This window comes from Ascaphus truei, chromosome 4 (assembly GCF_040206685.1).
Source record: "Ascaphus truei isolate aAscTru1 chromosome 4, aAscTru1.hap1, whole genome shotgun sequence".
Taxonomy (NCBI): Eukaryota; Metazoa; Chordata; class Amphibia; order Anura; family Ascaphidae; genus Ascaphus; species Ascaphus truei.
This window is the reverse complement of record NC_134486.1, coordinates 338,616,793-338,636,704: the sequence shown is the minus strand read 5'-3', so window position 1 is coordinate 338,636,704 and position 19,912 is coordinate 338,616,793. Positions and strand designations below refer to the sequence as shown.

Below are 19,912 nucleotides of genomic sequence, written 5' to 3'. Positions count from 1 at the left end.
GATCCTGAGTTAAAAAAAAAATAGTCCCGAATAGCGGTTCTGATCTCTCTTTCTATCTCAGGATGATTGAGTAATGAATCATTTAGTCTCCATGAGTAATTTATTGTTTTTTCAAAGGGGGTCGTCAAGGTTAAGGTAATCGGGGCATGATCAGACCATGTGATTGGTCCTATGTCGGAGTCGGATGTCGCCGCCACCACATTTTTTGTGGCCAAAAAGTGATCTATTCGAGAGTAGGTCTGGTGAGGTGCTGAGTAAAAAGTATAGTCTCTCTGGCCCTGATGTTGGGCCCTCCATATGTCCACCAGTGAGAACTCGCTTAAGATTCCCCTAAACCTTTTCCCTATGATCTGGGAGGGGGTTGTGCGGGGGGGACCCATTGTGGTTGATCTGTCCTCGGTAGGGTTAAGGACCATGTTTAGGTCTCCTCCCACTATCATCGATGACAGATATCCCGGGTCTATGCCCTCGAGAACTTTCTTTAGGAATTCTGTTTGGTTCTCGTTCGGGGCATATACATTGACCAGAGCGATTGCTGAGCCCGCTAAGGAGCCATATACCACTAGAAATCTACCCTCTGGGTCCGCCGTTGTTTTGATATGATTAAATGGGGTGCCCTGTCTGATCAGGACAGCTACACCCCTCTTTTTACTAGTAAACGATGCGCAAAAACACATTGGGAACACTTTTTTGAATAAATTTGGGGGGTCTTGTGATGTGAAATGGGTCTCCTGTAGGAATATGATGTCTCCCCCTGATCTTTTCATATCTTGAAGTGCTACTCTACTTTTTCGGTTATTTTGGAGCCCTTTTACGTTGAGTGAGGTTAATTTAATTGTGGCTTGGCTAGCCATTTGGGTTCTTTTTTTTTTTTTGGATAATACCATAAGGCCTTCTCTTTCCCACTTGAGAGGCCATGATCCAGTAACTCTGAGTCTGGTTTAAATTTCTGAAGGTATAGAGGTTGTGTGTTTTTTTTGGTTAGAATAGATATCTTAAGCTGAGGAAGGGGGGTGTGGGAAGGGGTAGGTGGGGGTGGGGCGGAGATCTGCTGGGACAGGGTCAACAGATAGAGATAGGTTGTAACAAGGCCCACAAAAGGCCTTAACATATTTTCACCAGCCTTAAGAACGGCCGGCATTTGGACCAGGTGGGTCCCTTGGGGGTGATTCCGGGTTCGTCAACCGCTGGAGGTCAGAGGAGTCCAGACCCTCTATAGAATTTACTTAACCCATTTAGTATAGACCCCCAGTCCATGTGTGTGGGGAAGCAAAGAAGGCATAGGAACATTTCAAGTAATTCAAACATTTCACATCTCAAAAAGACAACCATATTGTAACTATGCGTTGTGAGAGTGGAGTAACCTCTTAAATATCTAACTAAAACAATTTCCGTTTTCTTTTGTATGCTCGCTTCCCTTGGGTGGGAGGGATAGGGGGAGGAGGGGAGGGGAGAGGGGAGAGGGGAGGGGGGGTGGAGGAGGGGGTAAGGGGGGAGGGGGGGGGAGGGGGGGGAGGGGGGGAAGGGGAGGAGGGGGAGGGGAGGAGGGGGGGAGGGAGGGGGGAGGAGGAGGGGGGGAGGGGAGGGGGGGGAAGGGGGGAGGGGGGAGGAAGGGGGGGGAGGGGGGGAAGGGGGGGGGAGAAGGAGGGGGAAGGGGGGGGAGGGGGGAAGGGAGGGGGGAAAGGGGGGGAGGGGGGGGAAGGGGGGGGAAGGGGGGGAGGGGGGGGAGGGGGGGAAGGGGGGGAGGGGAGGGGGGGGGAGGGGGAGTGGAGGGGGGGGGAAGGGAGGGGGGAGGGGGGGAGGGGAGGGAGGGGGGAGGGGAGGGGAAGGGGGGGAGGGGAGAGGGGGGGGAGGGGGGAGGGGGGAGAGGGGGGAGGGGAGGAGGGGGAGGGGAGGAGGGGGGGAGGGGAGGAGGGGGAGGGGAGGAGGGGGGGAGGGAGGGGGGAGGAGGAGGGGGGGGGAGGGGGGGGAGGGGGGAGGAAGGGGGGGAGGGGAGAAGGGGGGGGAGAAGGGGGGGGAGGGGGGAAGGGAGGGGGGAAAGGGGGGGGGAGGGGGGGGAAGGGCGGGAGGGGGGGAGGGGGGGAAGGGGGGGGGAGGGGGGAAGGGAGGGGGAGGGGAGGGGGGGGAAGGGAGGGGGGAGGGGGGGGAGGGGAGGGGGGGGGGGAGGGAGGGGGGAGGGGAAGGGGGGGGAGGGGAGAGGGGGGGAGGGAAGAGGGGGGGGAGGGGAGAGGGGGGGAGGGGGAGGAGGGTCTAGGTGCAATTAAAACATTTCAAAAATTTCACTTCACATTTTTGTGTAACTTAACTCTTATAAAACTCTGTGCAGAAAACATATTTTATACAATTCTGTGACCATACAAGATAAGTTCGGCTTTCTTTCGTATGTTTGTTTTCCCCCTTAGTGTTTTTCCCTCTTATTTATCTTTGCGTTTATGTGAGGTACTAGGTAGGCTTGTTAGCAGGGGTAAGAGGGGAGGGGCCTAGGTGCGGCTCAAGCATTTCACATTTCTGTATAGCACAACTATTATGTAACTCTACACAGGGAGTATAGGGAGGGGAGGGGGGGGGAGGGGGGGGAGGGAGAGAGGGGAGGGAGAGAGGGAGGGGGGTGGAGGGATGGGGGGGGAAGGGGGGGAGGGGAGGGGGGAGGGGAAGGGTTTGGAGGGGGGAGGGGAGGGAGGGGGAGGGGGGAGGGGAGGGAGGGGGAGGGGGGAGGGGAAGGGTTTGGAGGGGGGAGGGGGGGAGGGGAGGGGAAGAGGGGGGGGAGGGGAGAGGGGTGGGGAGGGGAGAGGGGTGGGGAGGGGGAGGAGGGTCTAGGTGCAATTAAAACATTTCAAATATTTCACTTCACATTTTTGTGTAACATAACTCTTATACAACTCTGCGCCGAAAACATATTTTATACAATTCTGTGACCATACAAGATAAGTTCGACTTTCTTCGTATGTTTGTTTTCTCCTTAGTGTTTTTCCCTCTTATTTATCTTTGCGTTTATGTGAGGTACTAGGTAGGCTTGTTAGCAGGGGTAAGAGGGGGGGGGCCTAGGTGCGGCTCAAGCATTTCACATTTCTGTATAGCACAACTATTATGTAACTCTACACAGGGAGTATAGGGAGGGGAGGGGGGGGGAGGGAAAGAGGGGAGGGAGAGAGGGGAGGGGGGGGGTATGAGGTGGGCCTGGTTGCAGTTCAAACATTTCAGACATCTCCCATTTCTGTATAACACAGCTATTATGTAACTCTGCGCTAAAGATATATTGTGAATCGTTTTGTGACTAAATAAGATTAATACAACTTTATTTTATATATTCGTTTCCTCTTAGTATGTTTCTCCCATTGTTTTTGTGCTTAAGTAGGGTGCTAGGTGGGTTTGCTAGTAAGGGTGGGGAGGGGGGGTGGAAGAGAAGGGGAGATGAGGGGGGGTGGGGGAATAGGGGGGAGAGGGAGGGGGAGAAAAAAGGGGGGGGAGGAGGGGGGGAAAAGAGGGGGGGGGACGTGGGACATGTGAGTGTGTGGGGGGAGGGGTGGAAGAGGGGGGGGTATGCATGAGGAAGGGGGGAAGGGGGAGGGGGGGGCGATTGCGTGTCTGGGTTACAGGGGGGGGGGAAGGATAGAGGGGAAGCAAGGTGTTAATTGAGATATAGCAGTTATATTATTTTAATCTACTCACGACCTCCGGATCATCACTATTAACTTATGATTTTAAGTTCTTTGATTCAGTCTGGGTGGCCCGTCTTCCTGGTATCCTAGCCGCCCCTAGTCCCACAGACTGGGGAGTCCTCTGTGGCAACGGGGTCCATGGATCGTTGGCGGAAAGGCTGGATGCCGACACCGACCCCCCCCCCCCCCCCCTCCTCCCAATCCAGAGCTCCGCTCCACGGGATCGGAGAAACCGGCAAAAGGAGGGGGAGGGAGATCATATTTAAAGCGGGACCGAAAAGCCGGAGATTGAGGCTGGTGGGGGCAAAACCGGGATCTAAATTCCTCTTATGCTCCGGAGTTAGAAGATCAGCGATCCTGCTGCTCCGGGTTGAGTCAGTCGGTTTCCCGATCTTACCGTCGGCGGACGGGATCCTCTTCGGAGTCATCGCAGGAGTAGGCGACTCGTGAACCAACTTGGAGGGCGGTGTTCTGTGTCAGCTCATCTTAAAAGTTGGCGGCTTACTTCTTGGTGCTGTTCTGGTCTGGTAAGATGATTTTAACGATGAGCAGAGGCGTCCCCCCTCCTCGAAGTCTCCTCAGAGCCATCTCGAGAACAGGCGCCTCGTGACTTCACATTGGGAGTGGAGGTTGGCGCCGGATTACCATGGGGGTCCGCAGCCCACGCTCCAGTGCGGCCCCGGACCAACAAGGTAAGTGGGGGCACTCTTCCCTCTCCGGGTCTGTCCGGGGGGATTTATCTGAGTGCCGCGGCGGTTGTCATTTTTCTCTAGGGTGTTGGGCCGCAATTCTCTCCGATGTTCGGGGGGGGTCTCCTGATGTATTTTCAGCGGTAGGATTGGTCGTTATCCACGTTTGAGGTGGAGTTAGGCCTAATGCTTTTGCGAAGGGGGCCATGTCCACGGGGTATTTCATGGACAGGAACTTTACATTCCTGTTAACTGTGAGTTTGAAAGGGAATCCCCATCTGTATTGGATTCCTTTCTCGCGGAGTAGGTTGGTTAAAGGTTTTAATTCACGTCTGCGGTCTCTCGTTGCCTTTGACAAGTCGTTATAGACTTGGAGAGTTTCATTTTGAAAGGTTATTTCCCCCAGGTCCCGGCAGGCCGCAATTATTTTTTCTTTTGATGTGTATTTATGCATCTTTATTATAATGTCCCTACGCCGCCTCGGGTCGTCTGATTTAGGTCCTAGGGCACGATGAGCCCTATCCATTTCGAGCTCTTTCTCCTCCAGCTCCCCGCATACTAGGTTAAAGAGCTCCATGAGGTATGGTCGGAGTTGATCCTGTGCGACCGACTCCGGTACGTTCCGGACGCGGATGTTTTGGCGCCGGTCACGATTTTCTTGCTCCTCCATAGCTTCTTTAAGGAGGGTGATCTCTTCTCCTAGACGGCCTATCTCTTCCTCCGCTTCACTCTGTCTTTGTTGAGACTCAGTGAGTTTTTTCTCCAGGGTAGTTGTTTTCTCTGTCAGCCCTGAGATTTCCTTCCTTATGTCGCTCACTGCGGTTCTGAGCTCAGTCTGAAAGGAGGATTGGAGCGTCGTTGCCATAGCCCCTAGGAGTTCTTCCAAGTATGCCCTGGTTATGGGTTGATCAGGGCTTGCTGGGGTGCGATCTTTTGGCTGGGTTTTTTTCCCTGAAAGCGCCGTGGCGCCATGCGGTCCGCCGCCATCTTGAGGCTCCATCGTGCTGTCCCTGGCCCGTTGCGACGGAGAAAAATATTTGGCAACTCCCTGATTGCTCGCTTTTTTGGCTTTTGACATCGCCTAGTTCTTTAGCTATCCGGGGGTGTAAGTGTTACCCGGCAATTTTGGGGAAAAATGTGGGTTTTTGCGTCTTTTAATGCGCGGGTCTATGGAGCTCCTCTTCTACCCGTCCATACCGGGTGACGTCACCGGAAGTCCCCCCATTAGGTTTTATTTAAAATCATGCATGTCCCCTTTAATTATGGGGGGTGGGCTGTGTACAGGCTCTTTGTGCACTTCTGCAAAAGTGCTCTTTCCCCAGGGGATGTCACTTCTGGGTCTTCCCAATCTCCTGGAGTCCCTGGTCTGTGGTTTTTGGGGAGTGGGGAGGGGGGGGGGGTGGTGGAGGGGGCCGGGGTAGTCCGCACACTCTGCAGGCACTTCTGCAGAGTGCCGGGTCAAAATGGCCGCCCCCGCTCCTCTCAACTCCCTGCTGCAGCCCCACCAACCTCCAGTAGCACACTTGCAGCCGCCCGGGGACTAACGGCAGACAGCCTCTCGTCCCTCTTCTTACCCGGCCACCCACGCACTGTGGGGTCAAGGATGAGCGCCGCTCTCAGCCGCGTCCGGGCCGTCCCCTGGGGAAAATGGCTGCCGCACCACGTCTCCCGGCCCCTACGTGCTCTCCGCCGGCTGGTTGGTGTTTTTTTTTTTAAATTTTATTATTTATTTAGTAGCTCTGCCGCCCGCGCCTTCCGCTGGTGTATTTGGGGGTAATTCCCTGTGGGTTTGCAGGGGAAAGGCTGCTTTACGGGGCTTTGGGGCCCGGAGCTCTTGAGCTGCACGTCTTCTCGGCTCTGCAGTTGGCCACGCCCCCTCTTTCTAACAATGTTTTAAAGACTGCCCATTTATCTTCTACATTTTCCCTGCAAAAACATCATCCAATTGTATTACTACTAGATTAGACCTCAGTTTATTAAAATCTGCCTTTCTAAAGTTTAAGGTCTTTGTTGAACCCAAGTAATCTGTTTTTTGATCATTTATTTCAAATGAGACCATGTTATGATCACTGTTACCCAAATGTTCCAGGACTTGAATAGTTGTTATTACTTCTACATTGTTTGATATGACCAAATCCAGAACTGCCCCTCTCCTTGTTGGTTCCTCAATAATTTGGGTCATATAATTGTCTTTAAGCACCCCCAAAAACCTGTTTCCTTTTGTTGTAATGCTAATCTCATTGCCCCAGTCTATGTATGGATAATTAAAATCCCCCATTATGCAAACATGACCCAGTTTTGATGCTTCTCCATTTGCAAAAGTATTTTAGCTTCCTCAATCTCACAGATATTTGGTGGTTTATAGCATAGTCCCACAAACATTTTCTTTATACTTTTATCTCCACTGCAAATTTCTATCCACAAAGTCTCTACATTTTCATCATTCCCTTCATAGACATCATCCCTTATAATAGGTTTTAGATCCGGTTTAACATATAAACATACTGCACCTCCCCTTCTATTTGTTCGATCCTTCCGAAAAAGAGAATAACCCTCTAAATTAACTGTCCAGTCAAGAGTTTCATCCCACCATGTTTCAGTAATGCCTGTGATATCATACTGCTCCCTTGCAGCTATTAATTAAAGCTCCCCCATTTTATCTGTCAGGCTTCTTGCATTAGCAAGCATGCATTTCAGTTTTTTTTCAGCCTGTACTATTATCTTATCTGCTCCTTCCTTTCTGCACTTGCCCCCATTCTACCTCCATACCACCTTGTATCCTCATCTATTCCATTTAGTTCATTATCTGTTTCATTCCCCTCCCCCTCCATCCTAGTTTAAAATCTCCTCCAACCTTTTTAGCATTCTCCCCCCTAGCACAGAAGATCCCTCTTCATTGAGGTGCAATCCGTCCCTAGAATATAGATGGCATCTCTCAGAAAAGGAGTCCCAGTGCTCTAAAAACCCAAACCCCTCCTTCCTGCACCACTTTCTTAGCCATGCATTAACCTCCCTGATCTCTGTCTCCCTGCGGTAGCGCATGGCACTGGTAGTATTTCAGAAAATACTAACTTGGAGGTCCTTGCCTTAAGCTTTTGGCCTACATCCCTGTAATCATTTTTTAGGACCCTCCATCTTTCTCTAACTTTGTCATTGGTGCCAACGTGTACCAAGACCGCTGGGTCAATCCCAGCCCCCCCAACAATCTGTCTACCCGATCCGCAATGTGCCAAACTCGAGCACCCGGGAGACAACAAACTGTTCAGTTCAAGTGGTCCCGGCAACAGATTGCCCTATCTACCTTCCTAATAAGGGAGTCCCCTACCACCAAAATCTTTCTTTGTATCTGAGCATCCTGAGTCCCCACTGTGCTGTGATTCAACAATCAACACATATTGCACTATGTCTGTTACGTTCCACTGATGTATACCATTTCTTTATTCCTGACGAAGGCACTGTAGCACCATCAAAACGTTGACTTGTATAAAGTAATCCTTTGAATAATAATAGAGCCAATTACTGATTGAAGTAGCTTTAAAGCAGTAAGTACAGTAGTATGAAGTTTCATACTGCTAGCCATTTTCACAAGCCAAATAAATACTATTTTACACACTATGTTTCTAACCAGAAGACGGCTGAGGATTCTAAAAATATAGACTTTGGTAGCAAATAATGGCTATTTGGCTTCTAGAGGGTATTTATTTTTGCTACCTTCTGTAAATAATTAGCAGCTACTCATCATTGCTTTTTCCCTTTGTGTACATCTGTAGTAAGACTTACTGTCCCCAGTACTGGGGACCAGCAAGAAAAAGTCTGCGGCGCTGGGGACAGCGTCTGCCTCCGCCGCGCTGCTGGGAGTCCGTGCTTCCGAATGGGATCCCCGCAGCGATAATCCTTTAGGGCCCGACTGCCACGGCACCGAAGACGTGAAGTCTGGCAACATCTATATTTCCTAAGCACGTGTCCACTGTAACCACCTCTACTACCACGGCTGGAATTAGGGAAAAGGGAGACCAAAAAGCGCACCAGCACAAACGGAGCAGGAAGAAACCAGAACAAAAAAATGATTAAAAGGGCACTTTAATGTGGCAAAAGACCCATCCAATGCATTTCGAACGTCGCAGCGTTCTTTTTCAAGGAAAAAGAACGCTGCGACGTTCGAAATGCATTGGATGGGTCTTTTGCCACATTAAAGTGCCCTTTTAATCATTTTTTTGTTCTGGTTTCTTCCTGCTCCGTTTGTGCTGGTGCGCTTTTTGGTCTCCCTTTTCCCTGTATTGCATTGAGTAGCTGCACAGCCTGCCTGCCTGCCCTACCAGGATGTGAGTATTTGCATATTTTTCAGGGGAACCTGCCGATGAGACAAATGGTGAGTGGGTTGCACCACACACCACCTGTCTTCAGGAGGATAGTACCCATTATATGACACAATAGGTACTATATCAATTGTTAGTACCCTGGTACAGTGGTCTGGCTTATTATCATTTTGAGATATACCTGCATTTGAGCGCTTCAGCTATTTTCCACACGGCTGGAATTAACCCCTTAACTGCATGGCTGAACACAGCAATACGTTTTATAGCCCCTCCGATAATAAAGAGGTTGAAAACGAAATGAGCATTTAGCATAATGAAGCCAAAGAAATAACATCTGACAAATAATAAAGCTTTGGGCTAAGTAAATGGAACGGTCACCGTGAAGCCAATAAGGCATTTAAGAGATAACCCTTCAAGAAATCTCACTGGGGTTTGTAAGGGGTAGATCCTCAGAAGTGCACTAAATACAGGCAAATAACGTTACCTTACCTAATTAGGTAACAGACCTTATTTTCCTCCTTATTAACGGGTATTAACAAGGCTAATGATATGCAAAAGTAAGGTCTGTTAAGAAAACGACCAAAGTTACGTTACCTAGATGAAGGGGGATTTCCATAGCCTAAAAATACACTGCACATGCTCTTTGGGGAAGAACGTTATTAGGGAACGTCAGCACCCCACAGCTGTAACTACCAGCATTGCCCAGTTGACGGGATCTGTTGGAGCCCTGACCTGGGCAATGCAGGAGAGCATAGACACATTGCCCAACACGCGCAACAAGGGTAATATAACAAAGAAAGTGAAGAATGTAAAAAGAAAAACAGCCAAAAAGGCTGCTAACAATAAGTGATTACATGAGCTGAGTGCAGGATAATAATGAGTTGGCTGCTAATCGAATAGATGGCTCAGCATCTATACACTAAAACGCCTTGGTGCTGGGCTGCTACTCTGCCCCACGCTTGCTTCCGTGTACCGGCATATCAGCTGATCGTGCACCTGGGACGACACAAGGTTCCTTGCATTATAATCACTGTATGTTCCACAGCTGTCAGAGACTCTCCTGTGAACTGCTTAGATTTATACCTCGCCTGCATCTTGCAGGAATCTGGACGTTTTTCTACTGACATATCATCTGGAGAGACGAGTTTCCTCTACGGCGGTCTTCACTCGTGAGAGCCATTGTCTACGGTACCATGCTGGTTATTGCATGACATGCTTTATTGTATTTACCATTCTGTACGTGCTATACTTACCCTCACCATATTGTTTAATATATATGTTAATGTTCTACACCATGACTTGTGCGCTTTACTTGTTTTTTTTTGTACTTTGTAAATATGTTTATGTTTCTCATTGTCTGTAATGTATATAGCTATATTTGCTTAATGTTATATATGTTTTAAAAAAATCTTTTATTTTTTACACACAGGGCCTGAAATTTATTATTTTAGTTACTTCTGTCTCCTTGAAAATCCTTTTCTCATATGTAGATTCATTCTGGTAAACTCATAATTTATACCATAAATTATATATACAATAGTAGGTCACATAAACATATCTAACATTCACTCACATCATTAAAGAACATATATATTATCGTTAATTTCTTTAAAAAAAATAATATATATATATATATATATTTTTTTTCATCTGTTGCTGTATTTCAGCCATTTATATATTCCACAATGTACCTGTTAATATAACACATCATGAAAGGGTTCATTCCTACACTCAGTCCATTCAAATCGGTACCACTAAAAGCCTCCCTTTTTCATTGTAGGCTATTTGGAGACATAACTCCTCAGGGTTTAAAAGCGAGTAAGGGCAGATTTCAGCAGGCACTAAATATCATTGTGTTTTTTGCATTCTCTAACAGTAACTGAGGATCTCCAGTAGTAGGCAAAGTGCTCATTACAGGGGCGTACCTATAGCCTGTGCAGCCCAGGGGCCCATGCTCTTGGGGGGCCTTCTCCGGGCCGCTGACATAGGGGAGAGCGGGACATTTTGCCCAGCCATCTAGCCAACGACCACAGAAGTGAGGGCCCCCTTCCTGCTCCGGTACCCTTAACAGCCGCTTACCGGCAGGCCCACTCCTGTGCTCACAGCACAACATCAAATCTGGATCAGGAGCGGTGAGCTGTGAGAGAGAGGGGGGGGATTGGGGGTTGTAGAGAGAGCAGGCAGCAGAGGCTGGGGGCGGAACTGAGGCAGAGAGCTGCAGAGCTCTGCCCGCCCCTGCTCTCCGTGACATCAGGGGGAGGAGTTACTACTGCATGTGCTGCTGTGGGAAGGTATGCTGTGTGTATTTGTGTCAATTTGCTGTGTGTGTGTGTGTCAGTTTGTTTTGCATGTGTGTGGAGTGTGTTTCAGTCTGTCAGTGTGCTTCAGTGTGTTAGTGTGCTGTGTGTGTTTGTGTGTAAGTTAGTATGCTCTGTCAGTGTGCTGTGTGTGATTCAGTGCCTGCCAGTGTGCTATTTGTGATTCAGTGTCTGTCAGTGTGCTGTGTGTGATTCAGTGTCTGTCAGTGTGCAGTATCTGATTCAGTGCCTGTCAGAGTGCTGTGTGTGATTCAGTGTCTGTCAGTGTGCCTGTGCCTGTGTCTGTCAGTGTGCTGTGTGTGTGTCTCAGTGCCTGTCAGCGTGCTGTGTGTGTGCCTCAGTGTCTGTTAGTGTGCTGTATCTGATTCAGTGCCTCAGTGTGCTATTTGTGATTCAGTGTCTGTCAGTGTGCTGTGTGTGCCTCAGTGCCTGTCAGTGTGCTGTGTGCGATTCAGTGCCTGTCAGTGTGCTGTGTGTGATTCAGTGTCTCTCAGTGTGCTGTGTGTTATTCAGTGTGCTGTGTGCCTTAGTGTCTGTCAGTGTGCTGTGTCTGTGCCTCAGTGCCTGTCAGTGTGCTGTGTGTGATTCAGTGCCTGTCAGTGTGCTTTTTGTGATTGAGTTCCTGTCAGTGTGCTGTGTGTGCCTCAGTTCAAGCAATTAAGGTAACGTGATAACAATCTTTTTATTATAGCATTTTGTTTTTTAATAGTTTGTGTCATTCTTTATGCAGTTGTCTATAGTTAACTGTATTAAAATAAGTACTGTGCAGTATACTGTACATCAGTGTTTTTCAACCACTTGTGTGTGGGGGGGGGGGGGTTATTGTAGTGTGCGTGTAGGTGGTTATTCTAATTTGCGTATGGGGGGTACTGTATTGTAGAGGGGGAGTTGTATGTGTGTGTGGGGAAATCGTGTGGTGTGGCCAGGGAGTGAAGGGGGAAATGAATATGAGGAGGGGAGGATTGAGGGAGCTGGATTAAGTGTGCAGGTGGGTGGGGGTTACTGAGTTATAGCCGAGGAGGGGGGCGGATAGTGAGGAAGAGTGTGCGAGTGGGTGTAAGAGGGGGGAGAGAAATACATGAGGAGAGAGGGGTGAGAGGAGAGTGGGTGTAAAAGAGGGGGGGGGCTCGCAGGGACTCCAACACGCTGGGGGGTGGGGGGACAATGGAAAATCCTGAATCTACAGAATATGTTCACTCATAATGGGGCCCTGAATTTATTTTGTCAGGGGCCCGCATATGTCTAGCTATGCCACTGACTCATTACCATATGATTTGCATATGAAGAAGCCTATGGTCCATTAAAATTGATTGTTTCCTTATTTGTAAGGAGAATGGCTGAACAGCGTTGCGCTAAGCAGCTTTGGGGATATGCGTTACGGATATGGAAACGTTAAAACGAGATACGGTAACCTTAAAAAATGAGCGTCCTTCTGAGGATCTACCTCTTAGATAGAACCACAGAGCAGAGCAGGGACATGTTAGGGAAAACTTCAGTACTGAATTAGCAGCACCTTCGTGGCAGGAGAGGTGAGTAGGCAGGGTAAGTTATTACATCTGGAGGATGTTACACAATAGCAAATAGTCTGCTAGATTAATCCACACATCAAGTACTACATAATGCCCTTACAGTGCTCTTGTCCGATGATATGCCACCTCCAGGGTGCCTTACTGCATTCTAAATCAGCATATACCTCATGGCAAGAAATGTATAGAATGGTAAGTGAATAGGTGATCATTTTATTGCATAAAAAAAGAACAGGCATTTCAAACATCTAATCATAAACACCACCATTGTACGTGTAACCTGTGATCTGTCCTAAATTCATCACTATAGGTTCCTGGACACACAGCATTTAATGATCTTCCTTACAGGAATATGTCCTCTCGTGATAGTCATACCACTAATCAAGTCAGCTGTTACAATCAATAGATCCTCATCAAAGCACCCAGCATTACTGCATGAAATGATGCTCATTGATTATTTGAACGAGTTCCTACACAAAGTACACCAATCATATCTCTCTCAATATCCAATTCTTTACACAGAATAGAAAAGTATATCTAACTAGGAAAACCTGGATGTGCTAAAGATTAGTGTATGATAACAGCTACATTTTCCTCGCAGTAACTGGGGAAATGTCCCATAAAACAGCATGGTCTATGCTACATCCTCTGCCCAGTTTCATATCTATTAAAATAGACATACTGCCTTCCAATCCATGTCACAGATGCAGAATAAGGATTTTGGACATAATACTTCTTCCATCAGGATAACACTGATTTTCTGTGAAATTACTAGAAACAGAACATGATCTCTGCTAGCACTAATGTGTGTCACTGACTGGCCCTCTGAAAGACTCATCCTGCCCAAAAATCTATCGAAGTATTGGTATGAACCAAGGCATTGCTATGTTGTAGGGAGGGGAAATCATCATTTCTGAGTAGCACTAACTCTGGGATGATACAGCACATTGCATTGATAGCCTATCTGGCAGCTAAGGGTTTAAGGGGATGCAGCAGTGCCCTCCAGAGGAGGAAGAGTTTCAATATGACCCACATATCCCATTAGAACCAGGTGGTAAATGATTTCTGCTTACATTATGACTGCATGCAATGTCACTTCCACGCCCTACCAAGGAACAGAAAAGCTGTTCACTTCCTTGAAATGTAACTCTCTTGGGTATAGCAAACAATCATTTATTTGAAGCAAGGACCATTCCCAGTGGAACTTAATGAAGAGGAAACAGAAAGGCCCTCACACTCTCAAAACAGGACATCTCACAGTAAACAAGCCACTGCGTTAGTTAGCACACAAATATCATTTCACTTGGCAAGTATAACTAAATATCTCAAATGTATTTCAGAAAAAATATAAAATAAGCTGTATGTATAGTAGAAAAGGGAGAAAAAATAGGGAGCACATACATGGGACTTGTCATGTTCTATATTATGCTGTATGTATAACACAATATTTGGTTGCATTTACAAAATATATGTCTCTATGTTCCAGATTTAGAATGCAAATTATTTTTGGGTAACAAAAATATAGATCTGTGTTGTTCTGCCACTCAAACCCCATGCAGGATAAAGTAACAAAATGCTCGGCAATGTATTGACATGTTGGAGTCATTGGTTTATCCAGCATGAATTCAACAAATGGCATGAATAATACATGTATAGCAAAACGCAGTGTGCACCTCACAAGCATAATGTAATAAAACAGATAACCTTGAAGTTACAAACCCGTTTGATTCTGGCAGCAAAGTGGTAAATACCTAAATATGTTTTGTTATTATTATTTGTCATAATAACACTAATTGCATTACATTATACCTTTGAGATGCAAGCAGTGATTTACTACAACATATAAAATACAAACACTACTGGTACATTAATATACCGTAGCAATTATAGGTAAGCACCCACAAAGCTTACAGTCCTCAAGATAAGTGCACTGTTTATTATCAGTTAACAATTATTTACCTGTATGTCTGTTACTAAGCAATTAATGCAATGATGTTAGTGATTTTACCACTAAGAATTTGTGGCCAACACATTTTAAGTGTTGCAGCTTATCTCTCTAATGATGAGTTAGCGTAGCCAATACACGTATAACCTGTGCCTAGCTATTTGGTAGTTTTATTAGTGCAGCTTTCTGTGTATTTGGTGTATCCTGAAGTGAGCCAACACATGCGGGTGAAAGATGCCCCTGGAGGGAGCTGATTCAAAGGTTTCCTGTGCACACAAACACGAATCACTGGCCATGGAGAAGAATAGGACTGAAAAAGCTTAGTCACCACAATACATCACAGAGCCATCTACTTAACCCCTCTGCTGCTGGACAGCATGATCTGAATGACAATGTTATTGAAATCCTGATTCTCTCTGATAGCAATGTAGATTGTTCCTGCAGTGACAACCTGATCTCAGACATCCTTTTCAAGTAGAAAGGTACAAGAATCGTTTAATACATACGTATAGGAATAATATAAATAGTCATAATACAAATATCTCAGAATAAACAGCGAAATAAATCCAACATTAGCATATAAGTGAAACACCCTGAGAATATATTTGAGTTGCAGATAATTTAGAAGTCATTCCACCATTCATCAGCTGCTGCAGTGCCCCAGTTGGGTGCTGTATCTTACTTTCAAGGTGATCCCAGTTTGCTGCTATTTCTCATCTGATGATACCAGGCCCCACCCTCCAGTGATGATAATGCCCCTTACCAGCTATCCTGAGCACTGCCCTCTCCGCGGGATCCAGCACTGCTGCCCCCGGGGTCTTCCTCTTGCACCTCTCGTGCCTGGGCAGGTTCCAGGGTAAGGTGTCCCCGGGAGCTGGGGAAGCAGATCCAGACTTCTGACTACAATCCTCCTCATCATCAGAGAAGTCCGCCGAGGAGGACATGGAGCAGCGGTAGGAAGCGGTGCCTGAGCTCTGAGGAGGGGACAAGAGAGACACACTGTACCATGTATTGTATACAATGATCAGGCAGATCAGACAGCACAGGGGATCGGCAGCACAACACCCCAACACGCAGTGCACACACACAGCAGCTTACCATGGTGTGACTCTCAGGAGATTAGTCACTGCTGAGAAATCATTAGCTTTTTTTTTTTCTTTCCTTTTAGTGAGGATGGGGGAACAGGAAATGATCCCAACAATAAAATGATCTCCCCTGACCGGCCCAGCAATAAAGCTAGCGGCAGCAGCCAAGCCTACTGCTTCTACAGAGCAGTATCTGGATCCCTCTGCTGGACAACCTTACACCTGCAGGGTCTTGCAACAGCCAGGCTAATTAATACATCTGCCTCCCTAAATAGCAAAACATCCAGGGAGGGTGGCTTCCTTTGTTGTTTCTTTTTCCTTTGCGTCTGAAGCTTTAACCCTGTGCTTACATCCCACTTAGAGATCCACTTATATCCTGACTACCTACACCAGACAATGGAGCACCACCACTATGGCTGAAAGAACAGGAACTGACTCAGTGCTGCAGAGGAGAGCAGCTTTATATACAGTTGAGTCTGCTTCAGTAGCTCTATGTCAGGACAGTTTCAGTAAACACATATTTCATCTCAGTGTATATGGCCTCTGTCCTGGCATCACTTCTCATTAACACAAGCACATCTGCCTTTGGTCAAGCTTATTGCCAGTACTGGAAGATAGAACTGCTGCCATTTCAGGGCAACCTCTCATGTGATGGAATGAGATCTTCCACAGGAAAATCTCAACACTTTATGAGGTCATTTTGACAGCTGTTTAACCTGTTCAGTGCTAGAGGCTCTCACAAAAATACTGAAAGCAGCACAGAACGAGTTAAAGATTTGGGCTGTCAGCAATGAAATGGGGTCATTTACAAATATACAAAATTGGCACAGATGTCAAGAATCACACAACATGAAAAGTTGCTAGTACTGTTATTGCTCAAGACAATTTATAAAGCAGCAACATATGCCGCAGCACGGTACAATGGGGTCACAGTTATGTATATTTTATAAACAGAATGACATGCCAAATAAGGACAAACATGCACAAACAGATACAAAACGTACTGTAACGAGGGAGTTAGGAGGAGTAGGAGTCATTTATAGTAAATAAGGGACCATTTTCTTTGTTAAGATATCAGTACTTAATCACTAAATAGAATCCAGTCTTAAGAAGTAAAAAAGCAATAAGAACAATGATCCGTGGCTGTGCCATGCCTATAGAATTCTGTTCCCTGTAACATCAGACTCTTCCCGACACTTCACACATTTAAAGCTGCACTGAATACTCACCTGTTCCAGATGTCCTACCCAACATCCTCTTGATTCATCACTCTTTATCCTCCTGTATTTACCATATACCCCAGTATCTATCACTTAGAAAAGAGAAGCCAAGTTGCTTGCTTCTCTATGAACAACCTTAAGAAACACAGCAACATTTTCCACCCGCTGTAGCTTGTGCTTTCCCTTTAGAGTGTAAGTTCCTTGGAACAGGGCCCTCCTTACGTACTGCACCAGTGTATGTTAATGTTGTATTTGTATTATTACGGTCTTTATCCTCTATTGTATGGTGCTGTGGAAAATATTGATGTTTTATGAAACAATTGTAACAATATCAATATGGGGAAAATTAGGTTAATGGGGCAAAATTAGGTCAATCCTTGATGGAGAAAGAGTGCTTGTAGACAGCAGGCTTGGTAATAGTGTCCAATGTCCGGCAGTAGCTTCAAATGCAGATAAGATCTTATCTTGCATTAAACGGGGTATGAATGAAGGGGAAGAAAGCATAATTATGGCCCTCTATAAAGCATTACTAAGACCACACCTTGAATATGGAGTACAGTTGTGGGCACCACTCCTTAGAAAAGATATGATGGAACTAGAAAAAGTGCAGAGAAGAGCCACCAAATTAATAAAGGGGATGGATAATCTGATTTATGAGGAGAGGCTAGTAAATTAGATTTGCTTGCATTAGAAAAGAGGCGTCTAAGGCTAAGGCCCCGCTCCCAGAGTCAGCGCACCTGCGCTGCTGACAGGCGGTGCGCTGAGATACACAGACCGCGATCTGCGGTCTGTAGGGAGCGGGAGCCGGAGCGGGAGGTGGGCGGGAGGTGGGAGGTTTGATCGGGAGGTGGGCGGGAGGTGGGCGGTTTGACAGGGAGGGGGGGCGTGGCTTGAGCGGAGGGACCCGCTACTCTCCCCCTCCTCCCTCCACGGACTCGGGCTGGAGCTGGAAGGTACGTTTAAACACACACACGCAGGCACTCATTCATACACACACACACACACACGCGCACACACACACACACACACAGGCAGGCACTCACGCACTCATACACACACACACACACACAGACAGGCACTCACGCACTCAGACACATACACACACAGACAAACACTCACGCACTCAGACACATACACACACAGACAGGCACTCAGACACACACACAGAGAAAGGCACTCACCTGCTTTCACTCCACACTCCTCCCCGCTCCCCGAAGCCTCTCCTCCTCCCGCAGCCTCCCCTCCCCATTGGCTCACAGCCACACACGTCACGCGTCAAAGCTAGGAAACACCATTCTCTGGTGTCTCCAGCGGCTGACGTGCTACAGCGTGTAGTCAGCTGTGCAGCCAGTGGGGACCGGGACCGGCTCGCGAGGATTCCCCTGCTGGTGGGGAACTCGCGACCCGCCGCCCGCGCCAACGAGCGCAGCGGGACCGAGGCCTTAGAAGGGATATGATAACTATAAACAAATATATTCAGGGACAGTACAAGGAGCTTTCCAAATAACTATTCATCCCAAGGGCAGTACAAACAACACAGGGTCATACCTTAAGGTTGGAGGACAGCAGATTTAAGCAGGAACAAAATAATAACTTAATAATAACTTTATTTATATAGCTTTTTTTCTTCCAATGTGACTCATTGTAAGGGCTCTTTACAGTACGGGCACTTAAAATGTGGAATTCATTACCGTGGAGACTGTGACGGCAGATACAATAGATATCTTCAAGACAAGGGAAAGCATCCTTTTAGAAAGGAAAGGCATACAGGGATATACCAAATAAGTAAACATGGGAAGGATGTTGATCCGGGAGAAATCTGATTGCCATTTTTGGAGTCAGGAAGGAATTAATGTTTTCCCCTTATGAGATATCATGGGGTACTGTTTCACTGGGCTTTTTGTTTGCCTTCCTCTGCATCAGAATACTGTAAATACAAATATAGCATAAGTATCTGTTGTCTAAATTGAGCATAAATTGAACTCAATGGACATATGTCTTTTTTCAACCTCAGCCACTATGTAACTATGTAATGAAATTAATACCATTGCATTGACAAGGGCCAACATAAACTATTAAAGCAAAGTATGAAGTTACAAAAGTGACAACCTAAACACTGTAAATCATTCACCTTGTCACTACAAATGTTATAGTACCCTGCACACTGTAATCATTGTTTGATATTTAAATATACATACTAATAAATTGCCAAGTGAAGAGAAGTCAACAACTCAATTCTGAAAAGCCACAAATATGGGTACGATGTGTACTAAATATTTGTCTCTCTGCTTTGGGTAAGATACTGTGTAGAAAACAGCTTCCCAGCTCCAATTGTGCATTGTATTTTCATCTGTTCTGCTTTAAAATTCAATAAAATGTTTACTTGTTATAGACAAGTAATGTTAAAGCTGCAGTTCAGTCTTTTTTTTTTTTTTAATTTATTTTTTTACTTCAATAGTTTTATGTGGGCAATCTCTAATTACCTAAAGAACTGTATAGCTGCAGGTCAATTCGTTCTCCATGTATTGATCGGCGAAATTTGGTGACATAATTAGTGAAGGGATCTGTTTTTCTTCTGCTTCTGTCTCTCAGTGAAAGCTCATGAATATTCATGAGCACTCCTGCACTGTCATGTGCTAGAGGGAGGGCAGGGCTGACAAAGGGGTGTGCCAGGGCTTGTGACAGGACATGAAGGGGCAGTGCCTTAGCAAATGGTTGTTAAAATAGAATACAAGAAAATTGGTCTTTCAAAGTTGTTGTTTTTTAAACAGAAAATGCTAAAAGTATTTTTTCTTACTATAGAACTGATTTATTAAACAAAACACACATGCAGGATATTGACTGAACTGCAGCTTTAAGAAGTCTAACTAGTAATTATGGTACTGACTGCTAAGTAGAACACAAGGAATTCTGGAGCAGGGTCTCAGACAGTAGAGAGGAAGTCATTCTGGTAAACAGGAACCGCGGCTAGAAAAGGCATTCAAATGACTTGTGTGATAGAAATGTCACTGCATATAGATTTTGGGCAGTGGTGCCATCACAATGCAGTGCTCGGGTAGGGGGATACTGGCAGGGAATTTAAATGTGACAGACGTTTAGTAATTGACATTTTTCCTATGGCGACGTAATAAAACTTGTCCTTTGAATATCACGT

General features: G+C 46.5%; 1 protein-coding gene across 21 annotated transcripts in view; it reads right to left on the bottom strand.

Annotated features, from left to right (window-relative positions):
* DST (dystonin) overlaps positions 1-19,912 on the bottom strand; it is a 535,648-nt gene that overhangs the window by 451,611 nt on the left and 64,125 nt on the right. For 20 of the 21 annotated variants that reach the window (XM_075598122.1, XM_075598131.1, XM_075598128.1 and 17 more), the window contains exon 4: positions 15,217-15,427. In XM_075598122.1, coding sequence (XP_075454237.1) covers positions 15,217-15,427 — 211 coding nt within the window. Of the gene's footprint in view, positions 1-15,216; positions 15,428-15,551; positions 15,707-19,912 lie in introns of those variants that run through there. The other variant, XM_075598137.1, reaches the window with a different exon arrangement.